Genomic DNA, 21015 nt, shown 5'->3' with positions numbered 1-21015 from the left:
AAAATTAATTAATCACTTATCTTTCAATAGACACATTTCATTCCCGGTTTTAAAAATTTAACGCTAAGTTTATTTTTTAATATTAGATTCAAAATATATTTATGTTGATGTATTATTTGCTCTGACAGATATTATAACTTGCAGTGAAAACACAGCTTAGCAAATAGTGAAAAGCAACATGCCCGAAACATAGGTATGAGTATCAGAAAATACTATTTATGTAGAACGAGCAAATGAGAATGGAATAAAGAAATCACAAAATACAAGCTGGATAAAAATATAAAAGCTATTTATTAATCAAACAGCCCGAATCCCATGTCATCATCAGACTCTTCAGATTCCTCCTTCTTTGCTTCTTTCTTGTCTTCTGTAAAAAGAAAGTGAAACAGATCAATGCTTAATAACTTAATATGCAACTCAACTTAATTTATAAGCACAAGCTTCTACAAGCTACAGGAAAAGCTTCTATAAAAACCCTAAGATTTGCTCCAAAAAAATAGATTAGATTAACTTTCCTTTCCGATAAGCATGCAGAGAAAATACCCTTGAAATATTTCCATATAACTTTATAATCCTTTTTAAGCTCTAATTACTACATGTTGATGCAACAAGCGTTTTATCCACTGCAATTTATTAAAAAAAGGTCAAAATTCCCCATTTCAATTCGGAGAACTTAAAGGATTGCATAGACTGATAGTATGTTAACAGGGGTGATTGTGAGCCCTACTCAAAATACCTGAAAATCCCTTCAGTAAAATTAATGAAATCCAAATAAATTATATGCAGCACAATTTAAATAAATAATTATTTACAAGCTTACTTCTATCTCTTATCACATTTATCATTCTACCAGAAAAAATATTTACAAATGAAAGAGATACCAAGCAAAAATTTTAGTTTTAATATTTTAGGTTAGTGAAAAATCATGAGCACAATTATCCCTGATTTATAACAATATAGCTTCATAAATCTTTTTGTTCTTATATATGCAGCATAGTTAAAAAATATTTACATTGAATGTAATACATTATAGTACCCACATCGATTCCATTCCCCGAAGTCATGAGTAATATACACAAATGGATGTATACCATTAGTTGAAAATGATGTCTCACTATCCAAACAAGCTTATTACAAGTAATTATCAAAAATTCTTTATCCTACCACATAGGCAATAATCTGTTTCACTATTTTGACAAGCTCAGAGAAAGCTCCTTCATAAAACAAATCAATCTATTAACATTCAGGTTAATCAATATCCAAACTACTCAATGAGAGGGTGCTAAGTAACCCCATGAGAAAGTAAACAGATCTGAATAAAGAGAACTAAAAAAATTTCAAAATTAAGTACAGTAGAGAACCGATTATCCGGAACGATCGGGACTATCGCTATTCCGGATAACTGATTTTTCCGGTTTTCTGAATCGCTACAAAAAGCCGTTTTTTTAGTGTTAAACCCAACTAAAAAAAATAAATATTTGGAAATAATCTTAAAAATAAGAAAAAACGATGAGGTAATACACTAATAATTATTTCTGAAATGATGGTAAGGTAAACATCTTTCAAAAAAGAAAGAAAAATCCTAAAATCCTATGAGGAAAAAAAATTTTTTTTTAAAAAATGTCGGGAAAACTAATTGAATTTCGTTCCGGTTTTTTGGTTTTCCGGTTTTCTGATTTCCGGATAACGGGTTCTGTACTGTATGACAATTATGTGAATAAACTAGTCCTAAATTAAAAGGTACCAAACATGTCAGGTTGAAGAAACAGATTCTATTATTCAAAATTAACATCTATCACCTCACCAAGTTCAGTAGTAGAAATACTGCCACTTTCTCCAAAAACTATGCAATTAAAAGATAATTTTTTGAAAACAGTTTGCAGAACTTTACTCTCCTGCTAACAATCGACCGTCGAACAGGACGACCACGGAAAATTGCCCTTCATTGAAATTATGTTATAGCAATCAATTTCTTAACCACTAATGTGTAAAAAAAAAAAAAAAAAAAACTGTACACATAATACACACCTTTGTCAGGAGCTCCACCAGCTGCAGCACCGCCAGCAGAACCTCCACCAGAGACAACTACAGCTCCACCAGAAGGTACAGAGGCAAGCTTAGATTTACCTACAAGAGAAGAAATTCAAACAATAAATATACTGCTGCATTACAGTGTAGGATGGGTATAAGAAAAGTGCCAAAATTATAAAGTATTTTATTTAAAATGTCACCTATTTAGTACATCAATCTTGAAAAAATAGACTAAATTGTAACAATGCATCAAGATTTTTTTAAAATTTAAATTTGGGGGCATTACCAACTTTCAAAATTTAAGCAGAAAATAATGTTTAATTTATACAATTTATTATTTTTATAGAACAAAAAGGTTTTAACATGCTACTATAAGTGGTGTTTGCAGAGTACCAAATAAAAGAAATACAGAATCACTCAAAAAACTTTGAAAAAGGATCGATATATTTTCATTAACTAAGAGAAATTCCAGATGACTATACATCAATAAACTTTCATACAGAGCCTTTTTTAAAAACTTTCACACAGAGCCCTTCCCTAAACAGTACCTGTTAAAAAAAATATATTGATCGTATTCATTTTAAACAAATATCCGAAGTCAAATTTTTTAATAAGGTTGTTTTGAATTAGCACTATCATGTTAAGAGTTGTTCAGCATTCTAAAACGAATGATCAAATGCAAAATTGCTTAACTTTTTTTTCCTTTTATAGTCAGGGATGAGATTAGCCAAAAGACAAAAAAGCTGAATTTCCACGATATTAAATTTTACGCAAGCACAACAGTGTTACCAGACAGTGTTATAAATGTGTTGACATACAATTGTGTACTAATCTATTATATAAATGATTACATTGATACTTAACATTTAGTAAAAATAAAAATTACCAATTGAAAAAATAAAGCTGGAAATTATATTCTTCCTTCAGTTCACACAAGAGACAATTATTACTTGAAAAACTACCCGGTTTAGCAAATTAAAACTACTGAGAATATACATTAATATTCCATTTATTTTAATAAATACTCAGTGTTTTCACTACAGCGCGAGAACCTCGCATATTTTTTTCTTTTCTCGCATTAAAAAATGATTACCGCGAGAAATTCGCGCATTCTATAAATCAATTTCAAAATTCGCGAATTTCTCGCATTTTGGAAGAAGCTTCGAATTACGCTATTTAGAATAAAATCCGTTTCACTTTTCTTCCTGGATCTCTCATCATTTTCAACATTTGCTCCGTTATCTAGCTTCCCTATTTACCAGTATTGTTCAGAACCTTTTTGAACAACCGAACCACGGAACCCCTTTCAGAACACATTTTTCTGCAACCACGTGTTTACCATTGGTAAAGTTTTTTCATGTAAGACGTTCAAATTTTTTATGCACTAATGTAAGAGGGACAAATACCTAGTAAAGGCAAAATCTTCTATGATAATGAAGCAAGAATATTCAATGCTTTAAAAAATAGAAGACGTTAAAAATGTATTATAATAAAAGAAATGATTTTTTTTCCAAGTCTATTTGTGTTTTTTAAGTTTTTGGAAATCTCACTTAACTTTCTGAAATCTCACCCTGTTTTTGAGAAAGGGTGAGAAATTCTCACCCATTTTTTTTCTATGATGAAAACACTGATACTGCTGTGATTTATAGAAAATATATCAGTAATATTACTTTTTAAATTATATTGGAGAAAAAAAAAAAACTTTTAACAATGGACCGAGTCATTATGTTCATATTATAGTCTAATCTAACTAGAGCCCTCTGAAACATATCAATAACAGTGAAGTAACATACAAAACAAACAAAAGATACAAACTTAACATACAAAAATTGCTATTTTAGTTTGACAAATTACATGACAATCAGCAACTGTTTAGACAATTGTTTTTTATTTGATAAGAATTTTGCATTTTATAGCATAAATAACAGCAATCATAAATAAAATTCTGATGATGAGTTAATTAACTCTTCATCAGAAAAAAAATTAAATCCCTTTTTAAGTGATTGCTTTTGTTTGCTTTAAGTCGTTAGTCCATCTTCAAACATCTTGTGACAAATCCCATTTTTTCTTCTTTGCAAGCACAGAATGTAAGTTTTGAATATATTCCCTTCCAGTTTCTCTGATGTTGTAACACTTACATATACTAATAATCGTCGTTAGAAAAACAGTCACCTTTATTGTAACTAATTTCAATAGTTGATCTTAAAATTGCGTGAACATGAATAACAATTATATGAATATGAAACTAGATATACGAATTTGAAAATGAGAAAATACAAACTGGGATAGAGAAATTTTAAAATGCGTAAATACAAATCACAATTCATAATTTTCAGAATGCGTGAATGTGAATCCCAATGCCTTATTTTAAAATCACATATAAATACGAAAATCAATGTTTGATGATATAAACCGCATGAGCAAATCAAGACATTGAATTTTAAAATTCCGTGAATACGAATCGCTACATAGGTTTTTAAAAAGGAGTAAATGAGAATAACAATATCGGATTTTTAAATATCGTAAATAAGAATCACAACGTACAATATTCAAATCGTGTGAATAAGAATCACAACACGCAAATATGAAAAGCTATGTTTGATATTAAAATCGCGTGAATAAGAATTGAGATATTAGCAGATTCCAGGCTTTGGACCTCTAAAAGGCTTGTCAGAAGCAGCGTCGTTTGAACTCCAAAAATCTGATCTGGAGAGCGGGTAAAAAATTAGGAAAATCTTAACTGCTGCGTGTAAAAGGGGAGAAAATTGCTAAAATAAGTAAAAATGAGAAAGGATTGGTAGTTATGTAGTTTGAATTTTCTGCTTCTCTTTGAAAATCGGTGAATTCTCTGAAAAAGCAGAATGCTTAAAAAAAAAAAAAAAAAAAAAGTGAAATCTTTAGAAAATCTGAATTTTTGATAAAAAAGCTGAAATTCAAGAGATAAAAGTGAAAATACACTAAAAAGCGGAAAAATCTCATCCCTGTATAGTGATGCAACAAGATATGTTCCTTAATATTTTAAATAATTCTATTCTAATCACACGATTATTCAGTTTAAAATGTTTTTACAACTATAAATCTGCACAGCAAAGAATAAAAAAAGCTTTGTTTCTTCTTAATAAACCAACAAATATTTTTTTAAAAACAGATATTCTAAATGTACATATCATTTAACAAAATTCCTAAACATTCCTTAGATTTCGCCAGCTTTCCAGGCTAAAAGAAACAGTTCTGAGAACATAATCTGCAGAATGCAAACACTGTGATTACTACACAATTCAAATATATATATATAAAAGAATTTCTAATACATATATGAAAAAGTTTCATGTGGCATTCTAATTTTACGAAGCTATAATGGAGCAAATTCCGATACAAGCTAAGTACTACAAATTCAACGATATTGCAACTGTTTGGCGATAAATTTCAGACGTGTGTAAAATAGGGAGCAGGGACAGAAAAACCACACAAGTTTAAATTTGTAAAATTGAGAAAAAATTCCCCGACTTTCAATCGAAATTTCCCACCGTAAAAAATTCACTGAAATTTTCAGGTTAATTCCACCCCGATATACCTATATCTGCAAATAAATAACTGTAGAGCCAGAGATCACGTAAGCTGTCTCTTAAATTGAAAAGTTAGCTTAGGAAAGAAGTTACGTGCATGTGAAATTGAGCAATAAAAAGTCATAAGCAAATAAGGATATCACAGAAATGTAAGAACTTTTCTAAAACTTTAATAACCAATAAGATATTGCCAAAGTATAAGAAGTCTTTGCAAGATGCAAGGAAAAAATTAGCATAATAGCCTCTGGCTTCATCAAAAACATTAAATGTTAAACAGAATAGACTGCATGATTGAAAAGAAAGGTGCAAAGCAAACCTTTGAAGCATGAGCGTCAACATAAACAGTGTCATTAATATTTCAGTATAATGCTATTATTTTTAGGCATTTAATATTGTCTTTAAGACCTCATAACACTCTGTACTTGTTTTACTGAGCTATTACTGTATAGTAAAATAAAGGAGCTAGAATGCCTTAAAACATATATACTCCTGAACAATAGCAACTATAAAAATTCTATGTTCCATGCAACGATACCTCAAACTACATTTAACACTAATATAATACAACATAAAAAAGCTAATGGAAATTAAAATGATCAATGGAATTCTAAAATATACTATTTCTCCAAACTGTGGATATTGAACACTACCAATTTTTTTCTAATAATTAAATTCATGAATAAATCTGAACTCTTAATATCCATAATCTAGGTAATTTTTCTTATCCAAACAACTGACCTACATTTACAATGTAATCTGTATAACAAAATAATGAAACCTAAAATGTAGAAATAAAAAAACACTCAATTACCAGCTTGAATCACTTCATTTATATCCTTTCCATTAAGTTCAGATATGACTTTCTTCACCTTTTCTTTGTCTACTTCAATTCCAACACTTCCCAAGATCTTTTCAACGTCACTAGCTGATGGACTCTTATTCCCGCCAAGGGAGGCCAACAAGTAAGCGGCAACGTAACGCATTCTGAAAATTAAATTTTATTAGATTTAGTAATGACATTACACTTGTCGAGTTACAATACTTATTTCCTTAGACACGAGACAATTAACTACTCAATTTTCAGCAAGAATTAAAATACACAGGTAAAAAATCAGTATCCACTTTCAGAAGGAACTAGTAGAAAACCACAAGGCATCTGATAAAACTCTAAGCAGTGGTTTCTTAAAACAATCGACAAGCTTAAAATTCATTTTGGGATCACGTGGTCTTCCATGTATAAAAGAAAGATTAAAAACGCAGTAGTGAAAAAATGGGATCTTCTTTTTTTTTTCATTTATTGGTGAAGACATCTGGGGGGAATAAAAAGTCAAATATATTGTCTACACAAACATATTGTCTATACAAAAACAATATACGCCGTCTAAGCCTAACATTCAAGAACACCTAAGGGCAGTTTTTTTTTTTATTTTTTTAAAATAAATTTCCAATGGAATTAATTGATAAGGAAGAAGGTTATTGGCAATAATCTTAATTAAATAAAGAAAACCAGGCTATGAGTTTAACATAATCTAAAAGCATTGTTCTCAAACACGTGTATAAATTTTATAATTTGGAAGAAATATAATCTCCATTAAAACTTACTGACATTTAGTAAAGCTTAATTACTATAAAAAAAAAAGTTTTTTTATATTTTAAATACAAAATTTAATACTTACTTTTAAGTCGCTTGGACACGAAACGAACACGCTTACAAAATACAAAGGGTGGTAGGTACGATAATACCGAATAAACGGGGGTTAAACAGTGAAGTTTAACACGCGATTGCTTTAAGCGTGTACAACTTGTGGTTAACAGTTAAAATGATAAATTATTTATTTCAGAACCGCGATAGCCAAGTGTTGAAAACTGGTCACTGAGAAACAGTTCTTGCTGTATAAAAAGGGTCAATTTCACTTGCTTGGAACTTTTCGCGTGCGAAAGTATCGCATGAAAAAATATATCCATGAAATTTACTCATGAGAAATTCAATGCATTGAGAGTAGCTCATTAATGTCATTCTCTTTCTCATTATAATGGCAAATTTTGAATTGTGATTTGAAAAAGATGGGATCATAAGCTCTTGGCTACCACAAATTATAAATTTTGTTTTGGTTTTCACTTTGAAAAGTTTTTGTTTTGTTTTTCTATGGATCTTTTTTTTTTACTCTGGTTAAAGTGTTTCAGTAACTTTTGTTGAGAAGCCTGTACTGATTTCTTTGTTAATGAACTTATTAAAATTGAAATTATTGTTAAATATTTCGAGAAAATAAAGAATTTTGTTAAATAACTAAAAATAAAATTTATAAATGCTATGGGAAATTGCGACTTCTCGAAAGCGTTTGCTCAGAATTTATAGTTTATCGTTCATTTTGTATAAAATTAAACCACTTTCAACAGTTTAATTCATTTTTTTCTATTTTTCCAGTTTAAAAAGTCGATACAAAATATTTTCAGACCGTTTCACACGACTTCTATATATAAATCCGCCTCCAATAAAATAGATATGGAGAAATAAATGATCACTTAATTGGATCACCGAAAATTTCGCATTTAATGATAATTGCTTTATAATTCTATGTTCATCTGATAGTATTTGATTGTTTAAATAATTTCTTTTGCAGATTATTCTTTAAATTTAAATAGCCGGTTGCTGTATACGCCATTTTGGATTTGGTTTGTACCGTGGCGCGGTGGTGGTCGTAGGTGGTTACATGTCAATCTGTTGGTCACTTAAATACTTCAAACTTTAGTGTTCATTACTTTTATTTTCATTTTTGTGGTAAACGTTTGTCGTTCAAAATGACGGCCCAGGGTTTACCAATCCATTTTCAAGAGCATTTGCAGGTAAATAATCCATTTTAAATACTAAAATCATAGATATTCAAGGGTGATGACCGCTTATTCTATACGATGAAGAGGAATGAATTTATACAAATGTTGAGAAACTCTTTTTAGTCATCATATATGTAAACCAATATTTTTTTATGCATGCACTAATAGCTGTCTTTAATGCCTACATAATTTTATTAAACATACTCTTAATAAACTCTATATCCACGTAGTATAAGAACGTGAAACGCCCCTATAGTAATAGTTGCATAAAGGTTCAGAACGTTCTTATTATCTGTTACGATAAATGGTTGTTTTCTGCTCCGGAATAATCTTAAACATTTCATGCTTGTTTTAATAACTTGATTTGATATCTGTAAACACATTAAACTTTATTGTAATAATAAATAATTTGAATGTTTGACATGAATTTTTCTTATACTTCTTGCTTAAATTTAAAGTTTCTTTTGAGGTGAAACATTAAATCGGCATAGTAATAATAATAAAAAAAAGAAATCAAAATTTAGTTTCTATTTAGAATTAAGAAATACAGAATGCTTGATCGCTACAGAAATAATTCATTTAAAAACAACAATGTTAAAATCATGGCACGTTTATTAAATCTCCCTTGCTGATTATGTTGATAATTTGATGTTTCAACTTTGAATTTCAACTCTAAAAGAAAATTTATACTTGATTTGTGTAAATTAAATTTTCATTGTAATTTCTAAGACTGAATTTTGACTCCTGTTCACATAGCTTATAAAAGTCTGAAACAGAATAAATAAAATGAATAATCAGTGTGTTATTCATTTAAAAAAATTTTGTTATTGGCTTAAGAAAGTTACACTTACAATGTACTACTTAAGATATGAAATTTTGAATTATATTTATTTTTAATAAAAATATTTTGCCTTAGCCTTTTTTTAATTTTTTTCTGTTATCATCAAATCTAAAAGATAGCAGACAATTATAAACTTTAACTGTTTGTTCGAAATAATGATGCTCGGCTGTAAAAGTTTAATTAAAAGTATGTGTAGAATTAATTAAATATGTGAATAATCTAGAAAAAGGGTTAGCATTATGTTTAAATTTTTTTTTATTATGCAAATTCATCTCTATTGTTAACAGAGTTTAACCATAGATTATACTGCTTAAGATCAAAAATGATACATATTCTAAATTTCATCATTTTATATTTTCTGTAAAATAATGCAACAACACAGAAATAAATTAAAAATAAACTTTTCTGACCCTGGGTGTGTCTATTGGTGGCCAGACAAATCATGCTAAATTTTTTGAATTTAAGTTTTATTTATTCATTTATAATAATTTCAACTTTTCCTTTTTGTTGATGGTAATATCAGGTACGTTTTAGTGTGCACTGCATTTAAACTATGAGGTAGTATCAGTGCAGGTTTTGACATTGATAATACAGTAAAATTTAATATTACATATATATGAAATTAAGAGTAATCTCTAATTTATTCCAATATTACTAGTCAAACATTTTAAGTAATAAAAATCTAAATTCAAAAGATATCTAAAAATAACAATCTGTAAAGAATCTATAAACAAGTTCATTGAATACTGACATAGAAATTTAATGAATAATTAATAAGTAGATTTTTAAAACTTGTTCTTCATTAAGTTTATTACATGGAATTATTATGAACCAGGCAAAATGCAATGAGATCTTATTTCTATGATTATTTTATGAGTTACACTATTCTAAAGTCTTAAAGTGTGCTGGTTGTGAGAGAACATACGTAACATAGATTTGAGTGTATTTATAAATAACATTGTAGTATATATGAATCGCAAAGTCTACTTTGAAGATTATGATTTTGTGTATTTAGAATATAGAGATCTTCCTAGAAATAAAAAGGACAGGACTCTTCCTATCTGAAAAAGGCACTTTGACTTTATCAAATTGTATAAAATTATGTACTGAATTTTATTCTCAATTTTTTTTAACTAGGTTACTTTTTTACTATTTATTTCTTATTTCATATCTATTTCAAAAAGTAATTCTTTCATTATCAAAATAAGAGAAATTTTAGTTTATAAAAATAAAAGGCAATTGGTGCTATTTTTTTTTTCAAAAGAAGTAAACTAAAGTGATTAAAAATAACTTGAAAGCTTTTTTCTATAAATATAACGGAAAATTATGACAAAATGTGCATTAAATTTTTTTAATAAAGAATTTAATGTTTAAAAAATAGTTTTAAAACTTAAAATCACTAAAAACATATTTTAATATCCTCCCGAGAAAAGATCATTATGAAACTTCAACCAGTTGAGAATTATCCTAACAAAGTAAATACAGTGGAGCATCGTTTATACGACGCCGAAGGGACCACCGAAAAACGTCGTATAAACGATAACGTCGTATAATCGATTTTTACTTCTAAAACTGAAACTAACTCTGTTTTCAGTTAATTTTAATGTTTAGCGTGTTGATTTGCATAAATTTCTAAATTAGACAAAGCAAAACAAACAAATAACCAAAGAAGAAAAATTGCAGTGAGCAATTTGAATGTATGTTACTTTTAATTATATTTTCTTGCTATTAGTCTCTACAATGCAATGCTTTGAATAGCGAGTTGAACTTACTGCTTTCTATGATGAAATTTTAGATTTCTAATCACGGCCAAATCTAATGGCTGAAGCGCACTTGTGCAATTTGCAGGAAAAAAGAGAGCTTTTACATTTTCCAAAATAATTAGTATCGATGGGTGCGCTGGACATTGGTCGATGAATAGCAAAATTTTTATTTTTTCCCTCTTCATAACATTGTCAAGTTTTTTCAGTCATTTAGTAAAAATTACGGTCGTCATCCAAGCATTCTTGTTGGCACCCTTTTCTGTATCACTCATGTTGGCAAATTCCGCCCTTTTTTAAAATACACAAGAAAAAATAAAAAATTAAATAAAGAACAAAATCTAAAAATCGACGTATAACCGATTCTGTGCGTCGTATAAACGATATATTTTTACATTAAAATGAATAGGAATGATTTGGGACCACACTAAAACGTCGTATAAATGTGATCGTCGTATAAGTGATCGTCGTATAAACGATGCTCCACTGTATTTGTAATAATAAACAGAATTAAACCTCTAAACACACATTTTATTTATTTAAGCAGTGAATTAATTTTTTTCAAAATGAATATGAATGAAAAGGCAGTCCTTTTAAAGAATAGTGGTTTATTTTTACCAAAAAGGCAAAAAGGGGCACATTTATTGCTATCAAAGGGCAGACAAAGCATAATGTATTTTTAAAAAAACTTAGAGAACATTGGAATATATAATCTGAAGACATTCAATACACTGTTTGTATATGTAGGTGGAGTTGTGATATTTTTTATTTGCAATATTAGGCACAGTAACAAAAACTATTAAAATGTTAGTGAGCTTTTTATTTTAGACTTGGCTTAAAATTTCTTGTATAGAAAATGGATTTGGCTCAAAATATGTGTTTAAAAGCATGGATAATTAAAGAAATCACATTTTCAGTGTTAAAGAATAAGCAAGATTTTAACAACCAAATCGAATGGGTGTTTCAGTTGATTTTTTAAATGCTTAGCACAGCATAATCTTTATGAAGCAAAGTCTTAGCCTTGAGGATCTACATGGCTGTGTGTATTACTTGTGCAAATTTTGAAATTATTTCCTTGAGTTATGAAATAAAAACAAACCAGAGTTTATATCTTAGGATCTGAAAATATTTTGTTTCCACCGTGTCATAAATTTTATAAAATTTTTGATCTTTTATTTAAAAAAATAAAAATGTTTCCCAAGAGTTTTAATGTAATGAAAATTTTTTCTAAACATGCTTATCTAATATTTGAACAATCCATTATGATCTGTATTTCAGAAGAATCTGAATTTGAAACTTATTTTTTTGAAAATTCTTTTGTGGGCTTGTTTTGTTATTTTTTAAATAGAAACTTTCCGATTTGCTATAATATAAAATCTATGTGAAGTATTTTAAGTATTAGAGTTTTGAAATATAAAACTTTTTATAGCTCACCACTGTCGGAATCAATGCAGCAAATATTACATTTAACAACCTTACAATGGAATCTGACAAATTCATCTGTGTCAGAGAAAAAGTGGGAGATTCTGCACAAGTTGTTATCATTGACATGAGTAATCCGACAAATCCTATACGAAGACCAATATCTGCAGATTCTGCTATTATGAACCCTGCTTCTAAAGTTATAGCTTTAAAAGGTAAGAAATCCTTACACTTTATAATGTAATTTAAAGTAAAAATTTTAAATTTAAATAAGTTTATAGAGTAAGTGTTTAAGTAACTTTAATTAACTTGTGTTAATTTTTTTGAAATTTTAAAGTTAATATTTTGAAATCTGACCTTTGAAACATTAATAATAATAATAATCTTTTTGATAAAATTAAATGCATTAAAATTAAAATACATTATATGAATTAAAATTAAACACATTAAAATAAGTTTGCTTCCCCCCCCCCACCGCATTTTGACTGTTTAAGAGTGAGGGTCATGAAACTATTGTGGCACCTAAATTGTTATAGAATTTCTCAAGGTTGAGTTTAAAGTTATGTTAAAACTAGATGTATTAAATTGGGCAAGTTCCCTGAATTGGCATTAGTAGTGCCCTAAAATTATTGGAGCAATTAAACTTTTCCATAATTAAAGAAAGGTAGGGAAATTTTCAACTGTTTATAATGTAAGATAACAAAGTTAATTTTTCTAAATTTTTTTAAAAATTTATGTGTTAAATTTTGATAGTTTTTATTAGTAATTGAAATATTATTTGAAAATTAAATGATCAGTGGTTTTGACCAGCAATCAATATGAATTGCTTTGTTTATAGAATTAGATTTGTTTTAATCACAAAGCAAATCATTTCTAGCATGTGATGAAATATGCTACTTTGAAATGATATATGTTCTCTGCATAGCAATTTTTCATTCAAATTCTTTTTCTTTTTTTTTAAAAAGCTTATAGAAACATCTAAACCGCCCAGTTAAAGATTTACTAACTAGTTATCTCTTAATTACTGGTCCTTAGGACTAGGGACTTAATTTCTACCCCTAATACAGTAAATCATCTATGCAATAATTTTTTCAAAGTGATATATACTATTAAATAAAATTTTATCTAAAATTAAAATAACATGAAAATATATATTTTTTTAAAAAATAATTTTAGTTTTTAGCAGATTTGTTTTCAACACTTTTTAGTGAGTAAATCAGTGAAAAGATCTTTTTCTTTTCTTTCTAGTTTCTCTACATTTGAGGTATTTTAACTTTTCAATATCAGTTTGTGGTATGTGTAGACCTGCTAACTGTTCTGGATATTCCAGAAGATTTTATTTTTATGCCTAATGTGCTAGCAAAATTTTTCAACTAATGCTTGATTTTTGTTTTAATAAATTTGATTTATTTTAACCACCATTACATTTTAAAAATATAAGCATAAGGAAAACCTGTTAGTAACTTTGCTATTGATCACTTTGTCTGATGAGAACTAAAGTTGCGTAGCATTTCTTAAATGGTCCTAAAGATGATGAATAATTTATTGTTGGATTTGTCTATTTAGGTTTTGTTAATGGCAATTATTGATAATTTGAAATGTTTTTTGATTGTTACTTAATGTTGTGTGTGGTATACCTTGTTTCTAAATGTATTTTTACAAAATTCTGAATTTCTATATTTAAGACTGATTGCAATTTGAAAATAAAGAAAAGAAAGATAAAATTTAATTTTACTTATAAATTTTTAATTTATCTTTTTTTTAACAAACTAGATTTAAATAAGTTTCATTTATGAATAAAACTCTAAAAATTTGTTTTGAAATTTTGAGTTAAGTAAATCTTTCTTAATTAGTCTATTCAGTTACTAAAATAGTATTTTAAGTTGTTAAAATAAAATTTGTGTTTTGATTTTATAATAATGTCCTTTCTCTTTTCTCCTTCAGCTTCTTCTGGAAGTAAGTTTGTTTTATTTATTACATTTTTAGGAAAAAATGCTATGTTTTTTAAAATTTTTGTAAGAGAAACTTTAAGATATCGAGAATATTAAAGAAAATTAAAAAAAAATGTTGATTTTTTTAAAAATTTTTGGCATCAGTATTAGCTGTTACTATATGCATAATGTAAAATATTAAATTTACATATGTAATTTATGGTAATTTCAATTTAATATTAAAACTTGTATTTGTTGTCTTTTCTGTTGAAGTGTTAAAATTTAATTTCAGTAAATTAACATTTTGTTTACGGCTGATACCAGAGTTCTCCCTATGAATAATAAAAGGGAAGGATTTTCCTCACAATAAAAGGCAATTTGAGTTTTGAAAGAGCACTCACCTTAAACATTTATCAAATTGTGAAATATTGCGTAATAACTGAATTTGATCCTCAAAAATTTTTAAATTATCCTCTTATACTAATGTATATTTTTTTTAAAAAATAACTCTTACATTATTAAAACAAGAGAAGAATTTGTAGTTTATAAAAATATTTAAAAACATGATGCTAAAAGACAGTCTCTAAGCATATTTTATTTTCAAAATAAACTAAAGATTAATAGATAAAAAACTTCCAAGTTTTTTTCTATAGTTTAAACTTAAAATTTTGAAGGAAAAAAAAGATCATTTATAGGTCTATTTTTTTTTAAAAAAAAGTTTTAAAATAATTTAATTCATTAATATACCCCTGTCGTAGAAAGAAAGAAACTTAATTGAGAATAATCCTAACAAAGTAAATATTTGCAATAGTAATTAGAATTAAACTTACAAACACAGATAATTTTACCAATATGTAATTATTTTAACAGTGAGTTATTTTTTAATTGGAATATGAGTGAAAAGGCAGTGTTTTTAAAGGATGGCGATTTATTTTTTACAAAAAGAGCAAAGAGGGTGTATTTATAGGGATAAAGGGTAGATAGGGCTGGCCATCCTTCTAAAAATGTTTAGGGAGAAGACTGCTAATACAAGTGCAGGGGTCTGTCTAGGTTTTTCTGAAAGGTACCTATTTTGTGAAAATTTAGACATAATTTGTGAAAAATTAAAAATTATATTAAAAAATCAATACAAAAACATGGTAAAAATATAGATTTATCGTTTCTTAAGGGATACAAAAATAAAATTTTAAGAAAAAGTATTTTGTGAAACTACCGTTTTTCCTAAAGTTGAATTTGTGAAACTACCGTTTTACCTAAAATTGAATTTGTGATTGTACCGCGAAACGGTAGTAAATTCGGCCTGGACGGATCCCTGAAGTGAACCATACTGACTGCTGGTACCCTGGCTTCACCATGCTAAGTGTTTTAAGCAAAAGGATAAAGAAACTTTAAAAATCACAATCTTAACTTTCTTCCGTTGTTTATTTTCTAAATAGAAAATAAGTTTGATAAAAATAAATTAGTGAAATTTTTATCGAATTAATATTTAACCATATTGTCTATGTTTAAATTATAAATATCTATTTTCTAAATGATTTTGATAAATTTGTCTATGTGATATAAGTTTTGAGTTATATTCTTCAGCCATGAGAACTTTACAAATATTCAACATTGAAATGAAGAGCAAAATGAAAGCTCATACCATGAATGAAGATGTTGTGTTTTGGAAGTGGATTAACGTTAATACCATTGCCTTGGTCACTGAATCAGCTGTGTTCCATTGGAGCATGGAAGGTGGGTCTTTTAATGCTATTTATTTTAATGTTTATTTAATGTTCTAATTCATTTAGTAATTTTATTGTTCAAAGAGCTGTGTAATTTAGGAATGGATAAGTTTTCAATTCATGATACCAAAATTTTTCTTTTTAGAATATTTAGTTTAGACAACGAAATTTTATATGAACTATGTGGTTAATATAAAACTTTAAATAAACTGCCAAATTTTATAGAAATAAAATGAATATACCATTCTATTTATACCCACTATACACATTCAAGTTATATATTCTGTAGAATTAACTTATGTTGGGCAACGCTAAGAAAATAAATTATGTAAATGATTATTAATGGGTTTATTCAGTACTGCATGTGTGTATTTTAAACAATAACCTTTTTTTTTCTTTTAAAGCTAAAAGCTCAAGTTTCAGACAATAAAAATTAAGTTAGCTAACAAAAGTTTTTAGCGCTTATGTGAAAGTTAGTGAATATTTTTATGAGCTACTGCTAATTTTATGGCTTATTTTTTCAGGCATTCGTTTTTTTTTTTTTTTTTTTTTTTTTTTAATACAGAAGATAGACAGGACAGAAATAAGGATTATAGTATCTTATTTAATCCACCAAAGCCAACTAAAGATTAAAAAACAGAAGTATAAAAAAATATTGTTGGACAATTAATGAATGTGTTAATTTCTTTTTGTAGCTTTCTTCATTTTTTTTTTAAAATTGCTATACTTTTGTCCCGTTTCTTTATTTAAATATTTTTTATGAATAAAAAAAAATCAGATATATTTATATAAACTAAAAAGCCTCCTTAGGATTTTTAATAACAAATATTACTTATACTTTCAATGAGGACTTTACTTTGATTACAAATAATAGCACAGAAAATTAACTCATATGCAATGTTTTTGAATAATTAAAGAATTGAAAAGTGCAACAAACTGAATTAGCAATAAATAATTACTATACAAACTATTTTATATGCTTTCTATATATAATAGGCAAAGTCCGTATAATATGGTATATTAATTACTGAGGAACCACTAGATTAAATTGTACCATATCCTGTACTATAAAAAATTTATTAATAATTTGGAAAGAGGCATTTTTTCCCCCAAAAAGTTAATGCAAAAAATTGAAGATCAAAACTGCAAATTGTGGAATCACTTTTATATTTTTATTCTTATTATGGTTTAAAATTAAACATCCATGGTTAGGATAAAATTTATTTGGTTTGCCAGTTTCAAGTCTAACATTATTTGCTATGCATCGCTGAAATGAAAAGAAATATGTGAAATCTATTTTTAATGTTAAAAAAAAAAACTGCATTTATAAAATTTTCATGCATTTTTCTTTTTTATTCAAATATTTTTTAATTGTGATCAGTTTATATTTCACATTAACTTATCTAAACTATTTTTTCTTTTTTCAAATTCATTTTGAACATTTTTAGGAGAATCTCAGCCATTAAAAATGTTTGACAGACATACTAGTTTGAATGGTTGCCAGATTATAAACTACAGGTGTGATCACAAGCAGCAATGGTTACTGTTAATCGGCATTTCCGCACAGGTATTGTACTCAATTAATTTGAACCATATGAATTTTCCAGAGTTCTCTTGATATTGATTAAAAATTTTTTTTAACAGCAAAACCGTGTGGTTGGAGCTATGCAGTTGTATTCTGTTGAGAGAAGAGTAAGTCAGCCTATCGAGGGTCATGCTGCCGCATTTTCTCAGTTCAAGTTGGAAGGTAACCCTGAACCATCTACACTATTTTGTTTTGCTGTAAGATCAGCCCAGGGTGGAAAGGTAATTATTGTTTGGTATACTTTTAGAAATTTATATATATTTTTTTATTTTTTACAGTTTGTGTATCTGTAGTTTAACCTAGCTGTAATGGGTTTATAAGAGAAAAGACAATATATAAAATTTTGTCTCTATTTAAAAAAAAATTTCTCATAGAAATGCAGCAGTGTTAGATGAAATGTTAAATTTTAGACATTTTCTTGAATTCACTGGTATTCTAAAATATTCATTAGTGCAAACTTACGTAAATCGTTTTGAATTATTATTATTTATTTTTAAGTGAACATATGTTATACATCTTTTAAAATGTCAGTTCAGTTATTAGTTTGACTAAATTTTTAAAAATGTTTGATTAGAATACTTTATTTTTAATATATTAAATTTTTTGGAATCTCCGTTAAAATTAGGCATTTCTAGATTTGAGTATATGTAGATTCATACTTTTTCTCCTACAGTTGCATATAATTGAAGTTGGTCAAGCTCCTGCTGGTAATCAGCCGTATCCGAAAAAGGCAGTAGATGTGTATTTTCCCTCAGAAGCGCAAACTGACTTCCCTGTTGCCATGCAGGTAATGATATTTTGTTTTTAATTCATTTTTTTAGCTTTTATCTTTAAAAAAATTATCAAACAAATTGTTAATTTTTATCCATTATAATTATATTTGTTTCTTTTTGTTGTATGAACTGTGTAAAGATTAAACAGCTTGTTTACTGAAAAAGGTTTTGGGCTTGAATTCGTGATAATCTTACTTCAAAATCTTACTGCTTTGTAAACGTTTGGTTCAGTTAATAACTGAAGTAAAAAAAGTAATTTATTAGGTATAAAAATTATATATTTTTTTACTTTATGAGGCTAACACTAGTTGTCAAACTTTTATTTAGCTTGAGATTTTAATTTTTGGTAGTTATCTTGAGAGTTTTGTGCGTACTATATCGGGCATTGGACGCTGTTCCTTGATAAGTGGGTATAAGTGATATATATAGAGTTAGTGCGTGGCGAACTTGGCTTTCGAAAGATAGTGAGGAATTCTGATATATTTGGTAGTAAAAAGTAATATTCATTCAGACCTCTCAAAGAAAGCCCAAACTAAAAAGTGGTAATTCTAAAAAAAAAAAAAAATTATTATATGTAATATAATATATAATTATTTTTAAAATATATAAAAATAATTATATAATTTTTAAAAACATTTTTAAAAATTTACTTCCAGATAAGCTCAAAGCATGATATAATTTACCTGATAACAAAGTATGGATATGTTCACCTTTATGATATTGAAAGTGCTGTTTGCATTTACATGAACAGAATAAGTAGTGAAACCATCTTTGTTACTGCACCTCATGAACCAACTGCTGGCATCATAGGAGTCAACCGCAAGGGACAAGTAATATTTTTGTTTGTTCTGTTAAGTTTTTATTTTATTGCCTATACTAATCAATTGTAGATTTCAACATAAATGCTACTTTTAATTCGAAAAAAAGTTTTTAAATAAATATTGAATTTTCAAATATCTGCTTTACTATTTATAAGTGCAGAGATGATCATGCTCTGGAAAAATCCGGTTTTCCGGATTTCTCACTAACCAGGATCCGGAAATCCATGGTCTAGAACAGGGATGGCGAACCAATGGCACTCGACACAATATTTTAGGCACGCCACCGATCATATTTGTTATTACACTATGAATTGTTATTACTGAAATGCTATTACACTATGAAGCGTTATTACTGAAATGCTATTACACTATGAAGCATATGTAACTATTAAATTAAAATTCACAAAAAACATGCAAAATAATAAACAATTAATTATTAATAAAAAAAATTTACAATAAATGCTAAAAAGCAATTAATAACCATAAAAAACAAGCTAACAATAAATAACTAACAAAAAAAATAAACATTCCTGCTTAAACTAACATCTTACAACCTAATATAAGTTATTTGTTATCTAATCTGCAACAACAGAAGTCATACTGATGTTACTTTAAGTTGAATTACGCGTATAACTGAGACATTGCAAAATATATTTTTTTCAATGTAATTAAAGAGTTTTGACTTGATAGTATTTAGTATTATTATTTTCCCAATAATCACGATGGCAAAATTATTTGACGGCACGTCTATGTCCTCATTAAACAATTTTCTGGAAAAAATGGCACGTTGCTGTATAAAGGTTCGCCACCCCTGGTCTAGAAGTTTCAAAAAGTCATCTATCACATTTATGTATAAAAATTCTTGTATATTTTATTTAGAAATATTAAAACTACTTGGCATCTTTTATTTGTAAAAAAATTTTTCTGGTAGAATAATGTGATTAGAGATAAAACTAAACTTATGCATATTTATTCTTTTAAATTATGCTGCATATAATTTATTTAGAAATTTATTTTTTGAAAATATCAATGATTTAAATTTATAAAGACATTAATTTTTTGAAATGTGTCATCAATGATTTTACTAAAGAAATTTTCAAGATTATTGAGTTGGGCTCACAATCACCTCTGTAAATGTTATTTTAAAATAAGCATGTATGACTTTTTTCTTGACCTTATCAATTAGTGATAAAGGTTAGCTCTTTCTTGTTTTGAACAATTGCCATATTTTTTTAAAAATTCAGCTTAATATATCTTACCAATAATTAGTTGGGTAATAATAAGACACTAAAATTAATGACACAGTCTTGGCATTTGTTTTTTTTGGTTTATAAGTTCAGTGTAAGTTTATTATGCATTCAGTGTTTCTTTTTATTCAGTATTTTTCCTATATTTTGAATCCTTCAACAAATTAGAAATCTCTTTAAATACTGGTGTTATTTTAATTCTCTAGCTCATAATATAGAAATCGTTCCATCCTGTAATAAATATTTTTTTGTAGGTACTTTCAGTTAGTGTTGAAGAAGAAAACTTTATTCCATATATTAATAATGTTCTGCAAAATCCAGATTTAGCTTTGCGTGTAGCCACACGTAACAACCTCTCAGGTGCCGAAGACTTATTTGTTAGAAAGTTTAACACATTGTTCACCAATGGGAATTATGCTGAAGCTGCTAAAGTTGCTGCCAATGCCCCAAAGGTATTGTTTATATTCTACAAAAAATTTTGT

General features: G+C 27.5%; 2 protein-coding genes across 3 annotated transcripts in view; one reads left to right on the top strand and one right to left on the bottom strand.

Annotated features, from left to right (window-relative positions):
* Positions 1-272: 272 nt before the first annotated feature.
* Positions 273-7351, bottom strand: RpLP2 (ribosomal protein LP2). Its single transcript, XM_087165852.1, has 4 exons — positions 7275-7351; positions 6409-6581; positions 2029-2127; positions 273-367 (listed from the first exon to the last, which is right to left on the bottom strand). The coding sequence occupies exons 2-4, from the start codon at positions 6578-6580 to the stop codon at positions 294-296; spliced, it is 345 nt and encodes a 114-aa protein (XP_087021978.1). The 5' UTR covers position 6581; positions 7275-7351; the 3' UTR covers positions 273-293.
* A 698-nt stretch (positions 7352-8049) lies between these two features.
* The window catches only part of Chc (clathrin heavy chain), a 37142-nt gene continuing 24176 nt past the window's right edge, over positions 8050-21015 (top strand). The window contains exons 1-9 of one of the 2 annotated variants that reach the window (XM_021148191.4): positions 8264-8441; positions 12460-12667; positions 14397-14408; positions 15968-16117; positions 17556-17674; positions 17752-17913; positions 18366-18479; positions 19122-19295; positions 20788-20985. In XM_021148191.4, the coding sequence (XP_021003850.1) occupies positions 8397-8441; positions 12460-12667; positions 14397-14408; positions 15968-16117; positions 17556-17674; positions 17752-17913; positions 18366-18479; positions 19122-19295; positions 20788-20985 (1182 nt within the window). In that variant the 5' untranslated portion in view covers positions 8264-8396. Of the gene's footprint in view, positions 8442-12459; positions 12668-14396; positions 14409-15954; positions 16118-17555; positions 17675-17751; positions 17914-18365; positions 18480-19121; positions 19296-20787; positions 20986-21015 lie in introns of both variants that reach the window. The other variant, XM_087165851.1, reaches the window with a different exon arrangement.

The sequence above is a fragment of the Parasteatoda tepidariorum genome, chromosome 6 (assembly GCF_982258835.1).
Source record: "Parasteatoda tepidariorum strain Cologne lab strain chromosome 6, Ptep-v5.0, whole genome shotgun sequence".
Taxonomy (NCBI): domain Eukaryota; kingdom Metazoa; phylum Arthropoda; class Arachnida; order Araneae; family Theridiidae; genus Parasteatoda; species Parasteatoda tepidariorum.
The sequence above is the reverse complement of the archived record's forward strand: the minus strand, read 5'-3'. Positions and strand labels throughout refer to the sequence as shown.